At 38.4% G+C, this 11,932-nt stretch overlaps 1 protein-coding gene across 2 annotated transcripts in view; it reads left to right on the top strand.

Annotated features, from left to right (window-relative positions):
• Nucleotides 1–929: 929 nt before the first annotated feature.
• Nucleotides 930–11,932, top strand: part of PTER (phosphotriesterase related) — a gene marked incomplete at both ends in the record, with an annotated part of 28,445 nt that continues 17,442 nt past the window's right edge. For both annotated transcript variants that reach the window (XM_079700286.1, XM_079700285.1), the window contains 2 exons: nucleotides 930–1,361; nucleotides 2,992–3,257. In XM_079700286.1, coding sequence (XP_079556412.1) covers nucleotides 930–1,361; nucleotides 2,992–3,257 — 698 coding nt within the window. The remainder of the gene's footprint in view (nucleotides 1,362–2,991; nucleotides 3,258–11,932) is intronic.

The raw sequence follows: 11,932 nt of genomic DNA, 5'->3' as shown, positions 1-11,932 counted from the left end.
GGAATCGGGTCCTTGCTGTCACTGATAGAAACTTGGTGCACACTTAACTTGTGTCACAAATGAAAGTAAACAGAGGATAAACAGAGAGGTATTTGCTCTTTTTAGAGACAACAGACTTCAGTTTCAGTAACTCACAGTAGCTCATTATGCCTAAGAAGTTTTACTTTTCAGTATTTTTGAAGTGTATTTCTGAGGTGTGCCCTAGGCAAAATAAAACATCTAGAATGGAGAGGTTTGTTTTTCTTTTTCATTATTAAACCTAGATGTAGTCCCTCCAGCTGTTTTTGAGGGAATAATCTGTGAAATCGTCATAGTCAGAGATTTTGTCGTATTTCTCTTTATATATCCAATTTCTACATGGTGGACCTTCAACAGAAATTTGTTCACGTGGATAGTGAATGAGTCATGGAATGATCAGTAGCTTCAGTAAATTTAATTTAGCTGAAAAATGACAAATGAAACAGTTCTGATACATGGCTGCTTTTGAGACAAGTTATTGATTATGAAGTGTTTTTTTTAATGGAGATTATTTTTGAGTTATCCAAGGCAGCATAGCTATGACTAATGAGGTAAAATTAAGCAAAAGAAAAATGTGAACTGAATATCAAGAGATACTTCCAGTAGATGAGTTTGGGATTAAATCAGGCAGAGGAGTCCCAAGTGGAAGTGGTTGGGGGACATTTAACGCCATGCATGTCACTTAGAGCTGCAGTGAACTTAAGCAATTTACAAGCAGCAGGCTCTGACTTTGGCAGGATGATAAGTGAGATCGTATCTCTAGTCTCATTGATTCTCTCTCTTATACGGGTATACGTTCACAGCCTCACATCCCCTATGGACAGAATTTATGTGTGTGTTAAATTTTCTGATTACAGTTTTCTTTTTTCCAGAAAACGCTCGTTTTAGAGCATCTCCTGGTCCCATCAGAAATGTCTTCCTTAAGTGGGAAAGTCCAAACTGTTCTGGGCCTTGTGGAGCCAAGCACACTGGGCCGCACCCTGACCCACGAACACTTGACAATGACTTTTGACTGCTCTTACTGCCCGCCTCCTCCGTGCCATGAAGTGATCTCCAATGAACCTATTACGATGAAAAATTTATTTTGGATCCAGAAAAACCCTTATTCCCATAGAGAGAATCTGCAGTTGAATCAGGAGACGGAAGCCATCAAGGAAGAACTGTTGGATTTTAAAGCCAAAGGTGGAGGAGCTTTGGTGGAAAATACAACCACTGGGATCAGCCGAGATGTGCAGACCTTGAAGCGGCTTGCAGAAGAGACTGGCGTCCACATCATATCCGGAGCTGGGTTTTATGTGGATGCAACTCACTCTTCAGAGACCAGAGCCATGTCAGTGGAGCAGGTAAAAAGCCCTAATTTCTTGGAACAATATTTGTGTGTAAATTCAGAATCATCAGAACTTCAGACCGTGGAATATCCCTACGTGTCATCTACATTTGGAAATGTCACTGGCTCAGAGGCATGCTGTAGAAATTTGCTAGCTAGCAAAGGCATCTGTCAATGGGACCTAAATTAGGAACATTTCATTTCATAAAGAAAAAGCATCCAGGAGGGAGATCTAAATGCACTAGTCACCGGAAAACCCAATGGGTTAATACTTAGATTCATGTATATCATGGTGCGCAGTAGCGGTGGCACAGTCTGTGTGTAAACCTCGGTTTTCCATTAGAAGCTTCAGTTATGCAACCTCAATTTTCTTTCTGGATTTTATAATAACCAGCAATAAAAATTCACTGTCGGGTGAAACCTGGCAGGCAGAGACTTGGCACAGTTGCGAATATGTTTCCTTCTCCTTTTACAAACCAGGAGGGATAGAAGAAAATCCATGTTCCTGTTTTTGTCATAATATGATCTTAAGCAAGAATGAGCAGAAGGAAAAGTAAATCTTTCAGGGACAAAAAGAAAGGATAAGCCACAAAGCTTTTTTGTATGGGTGTGTGCTCTCCTTTTACATATACGGATAATATACATTTAGATGTGTGTAACCCTAGCCCTGAACCTAAACCTAACACCAACCCTACACCTTACCCTAACCCTTACCCTAATCCTAATCTGTACACTACACTAACCCGTGCTTTAACACGAACCCTGACCCTAACACGTTGCCATACCCTCACCTGTACCCTAAACCTTACCGTTTGCTAACCCTAACCCTATATGTATATATTTATATGTATCTTCCATTGCCTGTTTCATAGGCATAGAATGTCAGCTGCAGTCTTTGCAAAGAGTCAGTTAATCTTTAAAATACTTAATATTTCAAAATTTTATCTGCGTTTTTTTTCCAGTCAGGCCTTTCCCTTTTTACTCATTTATATTATTTGAAGACTATCCTGATATCAGGATTACACATTCTTCTAACCACTCAATATAAGGATTGTGTGCTGTCAATCTGCTTTGCTGTATAGGATAAAGAACAGAATGAATAAGAGAAAATTAAAGAATTACTTGCTAGAGTTGACATAGATTCAGAGGCAGTCTTTTTACATTCTGGATGCCCCTTAGGTTCAAATACAGATTTTTATCTCAATGAACGAATGTACAGTGAATGTACTGTCATTAAGTCACTTTTTCCCCTGCAGCCTCCTAACGCCATGAATTTCTTGGTAAATAATCACAGTAAGTTACTATGGACTCTTTGATTTAGAGTAACTTGTTGTTTTGATTATTTTTTAATTTTTATTTTATATTGGAGTATAGTTGATTAACAATATTGTGTTAGTTTCAGGTGTACAGCAAAGGGATTCAGTTCTACATAGACATGTATCGATTCTTTTTCAAATTCTTTTACAGTAACTTGTTGAATTTGAGAGTTGGTCAGTAAAACGCCTTCCTCATTGACCAATACTAACTGAATGGATGTTGGATACATTTTTAAAAGAATGAGTGACCGAATGACTACATTCATGCACATACTGTGGTGACTCTGTGTTGATAAAATCCAGTCTATCAATTTTCATTCTCTTCCTTAGCTAACCGATGTCCTTGTTAATGAAATTCTCCATGGAGCTGATGGAACCAGTATCAAGTGTGGCGTTATTGGGGAAATTGGTTGCTCCTGGCCTCTGACTGAGAGTGAAAGAAAGGTTCTACTGGCAACAGCTCACGCTCAGGCTCAGCTCGGCTGTCCTGTTATTGTTCACCCGGGAAGGAATCCAAGTGCACCATTTCAGATTATCCGAGTGCTGCAAGAAGCTGGAGCAGACATCTCCAAAACGGTTATGTCACACCTTGATAGGTAAGCAGACCATCTGCCAACTAGTGCAAACCATCACAAGATTCATGAATGATCAAATAAGTAAAATCATCAGATCCATAAAGCACTAGAAAAAAACTACTAACTACTTGGAAGATAGTGTTTATAAAGTTTTACCATAGACGTTAATAAAAATCCCCAGTGCCATTTTTGTGTCCCTACCCTGTGTCAGTATCCTAGGTATTTTGCATAATGAATTTCTTTTAATTTACTTAATCTTTCATGATGCTTCACAGTTGGTGTCCCCACTTTGTCTCAGGGTATGATGTCACAGTTGGTGCCAATTCCACACGCTCAGTATTTGCCAGTAGTTAAGAGTGATAAATTTATCTGCAAATATAAAGGGAAGGGGAATTGAATGGCTTTCACCCTGAGAATAAACGCATAGAAATGTTGAGGTGTGTTGTTGTGACTGGTGGTTTGAATCATCTTAATTTTGGAAAATGCACGGCTAAAAAAATAATAGTAATACGTATAGTATTTGTTTGGCGGTATTATGTCTTAGTTTCCTATGGCTTCTGTAACAAATTATAAGAAACTGGGAGGCCTCAAACAATAGAAATGTATTCTCTGACAGCTCTGGAGGCCAGAAGTCTGGAATCAAGGTGTTGGCAGGGCTGTGCTTCCTCCAGGGATCTACAGGAGGAGGGATCCTTGCCTCTTCTAGTGTCTGGTTGTTCCAGGCTTTCCTTGGCTTGTAGCCTAACTTCAATTTCTGCTGTCTTCACATGGCCTCCTTCTGCTTGTCTGTGTCTCCTCTTTTGCTTCTTATGAGGACACTTGTCATTAGATTTAGTGCCCACCCAGATCATCCACAATGATCTCATCTCAAGATCCTTAACACAATTATGTCTGCAAAGACCCTTTTTCCAAGTAGGGTCACTTTCAGAGATTGACAGGGCTGAAACATGGACATGTCTTTCTGAGGTCCACCACTCAACCCCCTCATATTGTATTAGACCCGTAGGGCTCAGCAAAATAACTGACTATATAAACAGACGTTAGCTGCAGTTATTTGTATGAAGAAGCCTAACAATGCTGCAAAGGCTAGACATCGGCCTTTACATTGAATTGATGAAAGAATTAACATGGTACCGATGAGACTAATAATACGTTACAATTAATTCTATCTCGCAAAGTGGAATACAGCCATATTAGCAGACTGATAAGTCCTGATCATCAGACCTGACAGTCTGCTATTTAATAAACTAATGCTCCTACAGAACGTATTGGTAAAATGCTTCATCTTAATAAAAATACTGTAAAATCCTATGCAGATAAAAAATAAAACATATTATAATTGTGGCAGAACAGAGAAACCAGTGTTAATGGGGAACCTGAGGGACATCAAGGTAAAGGCAGTTGTCCTGGCAGCTGGGTTGCTATTGAGATCAATACTTGGCTATCTTCAGGAATCTTCTGGTTGTACTGATAAAACAGAGGGATGTTTCTGGATACTGGTCACAGAGGTAGTGCGTCGCAGTATGAAGAATAGAATCTTTGGACCCAGAGACATGTGCTTTTAAATCTTGCCTCTACCATTTGCTCTGCGATCTTGGGTAGCTTCATTTGAATTTAAAATAATGTATTTGATAATATACTTTTGTATGATATGGAATATATGTAGCACCTTTAATCAATAAGGATGATTTTTGGTACTTTTTAAACAGTGTGAAGTATATCAGGCATACAAAAGAGTATAGATAATATATATTTAAAAATTTTTTAAATATTTATTAAGTTCTTGAAAACATTGCATTCTGCTGTTATTATATAAATCCTCTCTATATACCCCTTAGACTACAGCTGTTAATCATGGTGTTCAAATATTCTATATTTCTACTGATTTTCTGACTGCTTGATCTATTGGTTACTACGAGAAGTATGTTAAAATCTCTCATGGTGGATCTTTAGTTTCTGTTTGTACATATTTCAGTTTTCGCTTCATATATTTTGAAGCTATGTTATCACATGCATACAAATTATTATATCTTCCTGATGAATTGAAACTTATATCAACATATATGGAGCTGCTTTACCTCGCAATGTAAGTACTAGTGTTTTATTTTTTTATTTTTATTTTTTAAATAAATTTATTTATTCTATTTATTTTTGGCTGCGTTGGGTCTTCATTGCTGCATGTGGGCTTTCTCTAGTTGAGGTGAGCGGGGGTTACTCTTCGTTGAGGTGTGCGGGCTTCTCATTGCGGTGGCTTCTCTCCTTGCAGAGCACAGACTCTAGGCACGTGGGCTTCAGTAGTTGTGGCACACAGGCTCAGTAGTTGTGGCTCGTGGGCTCTAGAGCGCAGGCTCAGTAGCTGTGGCACACAGGCTTAGTTGCTCCGTGGCATGTGGGATCTTCCCGGACCAGGGCTCAAACCCGTGTCCCCTGCATTGGCAGGTGCATTCTTAACCACTGCGCCAGCAGGGAAGCCCAGTACTAGTGTTTTAAAAGCTGTTTTATCTGATGTTAATGTGACCGTACCAATCTTTTTGTGTTTGTCTTTATAATTTACATGTGTCTCGTATAAAAAGCATATGGCTGGGTTTGGAGTTTTACCCAGTCATTCTCTTTTTTTATATGCTAAATTCAGTTTATTTGCATTGACTATGTTTACTGATATGCTTATTTCATTTTTTTGTCATAGTTATCATTAAAATTTCTTGATTTCTTTTTATTGGCTTTTTTCTTCACCTCCATATTCTATTTTTCCTCTTTACTTCTTTGGAAGGTATGTGTACGATTTATATCCTATTAGTAGTTATAGTAGAAAATTTAACATGTATAGTTAACACATCAAATTTAAACATTTTAAAATATAGTAAACAATTTTACCTTCCTTCCTTCCTAGTAATACAAGAACTTTAGAAACCTCAGTTACTCACCATCTAAGTCATAGGCTATATTTTCCAGGATGTGGGGTCTACCTGATTTTTTTTTTTTTTTTTTTTTTTTTTTTTTTGGCCACACCGCACGGCTTGTGGGATCCTAGTTCCCTGACTGGGGACCGAACCCAGGCCCTTGGCAGTGAAAGCGTGGAGTCCTAACCACTGGACCACCAGGGAATTCCCTACTTGATATTTTTTAATCCCAGTGATAAGACATTATTTTATTATTAAAAAACATGGTTAATGTAGATTTAGATTAACTTTTTTGCTTTTTTTCTTTGCTTATCATTTCCTCTCACATCTCATACCTTTATCCTTAAATTATTACTTATTTCCTGAGGTACATCATTTGAAGTTCCTTTACTGAGGGTCTGTTTTGGTAATAAATGCTTAGATTTCATGTGTCTGCAAATGCATTTATTCCTTCATTCATAAGAGATCATTTAATATAATAGATAATGTATAATAGTGAATTAGAATAGATAATTCTATTTAAAAGTTATTCTTTCCAAGCCCTTTCCATTTTTATCTGACATGTATTATTGCTGTTATATCAGCTCAAAGTAATTGTGCTTCCTTTGAAGTAACCTGTCTTTTTTTTTCTGATGACTTTTAGCATCTTTGTCTCTGGTATTCTGTATTTTCCCTATGATCTATCTCAGTGTGAATTTCTTTTTTATTTTGTATGCTTGGAATTCCTCAGTAGGAGGGTATTTTTCATTGTTTCTGGAAAATCTCAGCCATTGTCTCTTCAAATATTGCTTCACCCATATTTCCAGATTATTTACATTGTAAACTATAAGTTGATATAGGTAGGATCTTAATACCTGCACTTCATACTTCCATCCATTTGCATCTTTGAGCTGTAATTTCTTCAGTTCCATCTTCCTATTTACTCCTTCTCTCTCCAGTGGAATCAACCTGCTGCTTAGTCTATCAATTTGGTTTATAATATTAAGAACTATAGTTTTTATTTTTTCTTCTGTAAGTTCTATTTGGTTACTTTTCAAATCTCCTTGGTTAATTTTGATAATTTCTTTCTCCTTCAACATGCTTTCAGCTTCATCTTTAAAAAAAAAATGAAGCATACCATGTTAACCTTGCACCTAATAAATCTAATTCCCACTGTCTTTTTATTCTGAGTGTATAGTTTGTTGGTCCTTCTGGCCCTCATTCATTATTTCCTTGTAAACTATTACTGTGATCTTAGATTCCTTGGAAATTATTACAAATCCTGGGTTGGAGGGTCTTTTCCTGGCCTTTTGTTTGTTTGCTATGTTTGTTTCTTATAGGCAGTCAGGGGGCATTACCAACCTGAGACTACTTTAAATTTTTAAAAATTAAAAGACAATTTTTACTGTGGTAAAATACACATAACATAAAATTTACCATCTTAACCATTTTGAAATGTCAAGTTTGGTTGTGTTCAGTACATTCACATTGTTGGGCAACTGATATCTAGAACTCTCTTCATTTGCACAACTGAAATTCTACAGCCATTGAACATCAACTCCCCATCCCCCCACCCCTGGCCCACGGCAACCGCCATTCGATTGTCTGTCTCTACGAATGTGACTACAGGTACCTCATACAAGTGGAATCATACCGTATTTATCTTTTTGTGACTGTTTAAGCATTTGAGGGTTTTAGAACCACACAGGTGCTATGAATTCTGGCCCCTAAACTCAGTAAGTGCAGGTTTGTGGTTATAGATTCTCATGGAAGACTTTTTTCCCAACTGCCTCCCCTCCACCAGAAGACAAGACTGAGGAAGACATATAATCTCCAAAGACTCCTTCTGTGGGCCAGATTTGCACTGAGTCCACCCACATGGGTGTTGTTTTTGGGTGAGAGGAGTACTCCCTTCTTGTGCTGGCAGAGGCTATGTCTCTGATTTATTTCTATTCAGCCCCGGTTTTTTCTCACTTCGTCCTTTAAAACCCCCCAGGCATCAAAAAAACAAACAACCCAATTACAAAATGGGCAGAAGACCTGAGTAGACATTTTTCCAAAGAAGACATACAGATGGTCATGAAAAGATGCTCAGTATCGTTAATCGTCAGGAAAATGCAAATTAAAACCACAATGAGATATCACCTCACACCTGTCAGAATGGCCACCATCAAAAAGAACACAAATAACAAATGTTGGTGAGGATGTGGAGAAAAGGGATCCCTTGTACACTGTTGGTGGGAGTGTAAGTTGGTTCAGTCATGTGGAAAACAGTACGGAGTTTTCTCAAAAAACTAAAAATAGAACTAGTATATGACCCAGCAATTTCACTCCTAGATATATATCCAAAAAAGCCAAAAACACTGATTCAAAAAGATACGTGCACCGCAATGTTCACAGCAGCATCATTTACAATTGCCAAGATACGGAAGCAACCTAAGTGCCCATCAACAGATAAATGGATAAAGAAGATGTGATGTCTATAAGCAATGGAATACTACTCAACCGTAAAAAAGAATGAAATTTTGCCACTTGCAACAACATGGATAGATTTGGAGGGTATTATGCTAATGAAATAGACAGAGAAAGACAAATACTGTATGATATCACTTATATGTGGAACCTAAAAAATACAACAAACTAGTGAATATAACAAAAGAGGAAACAGACTCACAGATACAGAGAACAAACTAGTGGTTACCAGTAGGGAGAGGGAAGCAGGCAGGGGCAAGATAGGGGTAGGGGATTAAGAGGTACAAACTACTATGTATAAAATAAATAAGCCACAAGGATATATTGTACAACACAGGGAATATAGTCAATATTTTATAATAACTAAAAATGGAATATAAGCTTTGAAAATTGTGAATCACTATGTTGTATACCAGAAACTTACATAATATTGTACATCAATTATACCTCAATAAAAAAAAAAAAAAAAAACAGGCAAACGGCTGCTCTAGGTCACCCCTTACTCCTTATTTTCTCTGCTCTCTCTTGTTTCTGCCCCCTGAACAAGTCCTTTACTTTCCTACCAGCTTAGCCAGGCATTTAAAAATATGATATTTTGTCCCCTTTCATTTTATTCATTATTTTACATGTACTATGTTGGCAAGGTATCCTGTGAATGTTTAGCCTGCCCTACTGCTTGAACTGGCTCATACTAATTCTTAAAGAAGAATCTTTCTAACTCTATTTGTTTATACTTAGACATGTAGGTAAGTGAGAAAATGAGGCCTGGCATTAATAGAACATAACCTTTCATTGAAAATTGTGAAATAAACGTTAACTTCCACAACAGCAGGACTTCCTTGTTCATAACATCAAACTCTACGTGTGTGTGTGTGTGTGTGTGTGTGTGTATATATGTTTACTCCTTGCTCATAAAATCAAACATGTATAGGTACATAAAATATATATACACATATGTATATGTATTTTCTTTTAAACGATAAAGCTACAGTATCTGAGATTCACTGGCTGCCATTTCAATGCCTCCTTTTAAAATGGCCCAGGATGGAATGGGGAGCTCGAACTGACATCAGACAAACTCAGAGCATCCTAGAAAATCCTGAGACCAATTCTAGAACAGCCACCCATCCTGTCCCTATATTATGGATTATTCAGGGTTCCAGGCCTGAAATACTATACCTAGAAGTATGAACGTTTCAGAGGACAGGCAACTAGGGAAAATGGCTTTAGAAAAAGGAGTGCATTGGGAAAAACAAACCAAATAAAGTAACAGAAAAAAAAAATCAGGGAGGCAGAGACAGGCAACTTTAGCTTTTTGATGTGAGTGTTCACAGCAAGACAGTTGCCAGGCTGGCGTTTGACTAGGTCAGCCTTTCACAGACTCTCTGAGGTCTGCTGGGCTGCACACACAATCTGACCTGTACTGAAACGGCAAGGACTTCAGCTTCTATAATGGGGACAAATCACAAAAGAACATGTATTTCATGCAACAAAATGCACATACAACACACAAAAAGAAGAGCATCCTGAAAACAAGGCCTCCAGGAAAACAACAAGAATTTTTAGGCTTGAAAGAGAAGGTTCTGAACCCACAGGCTGCTGTGACCGTGGGAAGCAAGGTAAGATGCTGGTCTGTCCTGCAACTCTTTTTAGGACACTGGGCTTTCTAGCCGGACTGCCGCTCAGCCTTGACTACCTGTAAAACTGTTCATTCATCCCCCTAAAGGTAGGATTTCTATCATTTGAGAATACAAAATAAAATATCTCCAGGTGTCCACAATCCATTGATGCAATTAAATTTTTAAAAAGTTTTTCTAATCTTTTTTTTTCTAATTTAATTATTTGGTTGCACTGGCAGGTGGGCTCCTTAGTTGTGCCTCCAGGGCTCCCTTGTTGTGGCATGCGGGCTCCTTAGTTGTGGCATGTGAACTCTCAGTTGCAGCGTGCATGTGGGGTCTGGTTTCCTGACCAGGGATTGAACCCAGGCCCCCTGCATTGGGAGCATGGAGTCTTATCCACTGCGCCACCAGGGAAGTACCAACAATTAAATATTTTTAAAGATATATAAATCTTCACTAGCATTCCTGATAAGGCATTTTACCTTAAAATACATGCACACACACATAAAACAACAACAACAAAACTGCTATATGCCTATCCAAAAGAAGCAGTTGAGACCCTGAGAGGGAAGAGTTAACGAATGGCCAGCACCTTAGGACACCTCTGAACCACACTGTTGTCATGTGACCACTTGTGACCTGCTTCAGGTCATTTGCCTGGAGAGAACAGCCTGACAAGATAAATCTGCTTCTGTGTCTGGGCCCCTCCCCTAACCATCTGTTCTCTTTAAGAAATACAGGCCTGTGGAAGTGCCTGTGGACTGCGGTGGATGTAACCCGAGGGAACATTGTAGGGGGCTGCCCTTGACAGTTACAGCCGCCCAAAGTCAACATTTTTCGAAAAATAACACCAGCACTTATGTGTTCCTGTTTGGGCTTTTAATCTACAAAGGCTTTATGCCTTTTAATCACGTATTAAAACTTGACTACCTGTTAAAACTCTAGCCACATTTCCAGGTGGCATATAATCACAGCACTGCCTCTGCCCCTGGTTTGACACAGGGTATATGGGATTGAAGAAGATAACCCATGGAGAGTCTTTTTGCCATCCGCCTCCAAGGAATTTTCTCTGCAATGTACTATAGAGTAGCTGTAGGTATTTTTATGACAGCAAAATTCTGTCATCACCAAGGAAAGTTGGGTAAAGCAACGTGGCTGGGTACTAACTATTTTCTGATCAAACTCGGAGCCACTGGGATGGCCAAAGACAGGTGCTATGCCTCAATCTTTCTTCTACTTATCGATTTAACAAACCAAAGGGTTTTAATGGAAATCCAGGGCCTAGAGTTTGATTAGAGGCACAATGCTAATTAAGCGCAGGAACATAGCACATCTCTCTCTTTGAAAATTTCTCCCTGTGGAAGGTAGAGGAATTTGACCCAAGGGTTTCTGAAAGAGGAGAAGGCAGATTGCAGTGGATGGGCTCTTTACCCCTGATTATCCAGGCCAAATTTGCCCACCTCCTTAAAGGACACAATTTAGATACATTTTTTTATGCTCTTAATTAGATAAAGTAAGTGAGTGGAAAATCACTTCATTTATTCATTCATTCAACAAATATTTGTGAAGTGCCTAATTACCATATACCTGACACTAGGATGTAGCACGGAACAAGACCCATTTTCTGCCTTCAACATGATTACTTCATTGTAATTATGGTGACTTAACCTTAAGGGTGTCATTGTAAAGGCACCAAAAAATAATCATCTGGTATCCTTCGAACTGT

This window comes from Hyperoodon ampullatus, assembly GCF_949752795.1.
Source record: "Hyperoodon ampullatus genome assembly, chromosome: 3".
NCBI lineage: Eukaryota > Metazoa > Chordata > Mammalia > Artiodactyla > Ziphiidae > Hyperoodon > Hyperoodon ampullatus.
The sequence above is the reverse complement of the archived record's forward strand: the minus strand, read 5'-3'. Positions and strand labels throughout refer to the sequence as shown.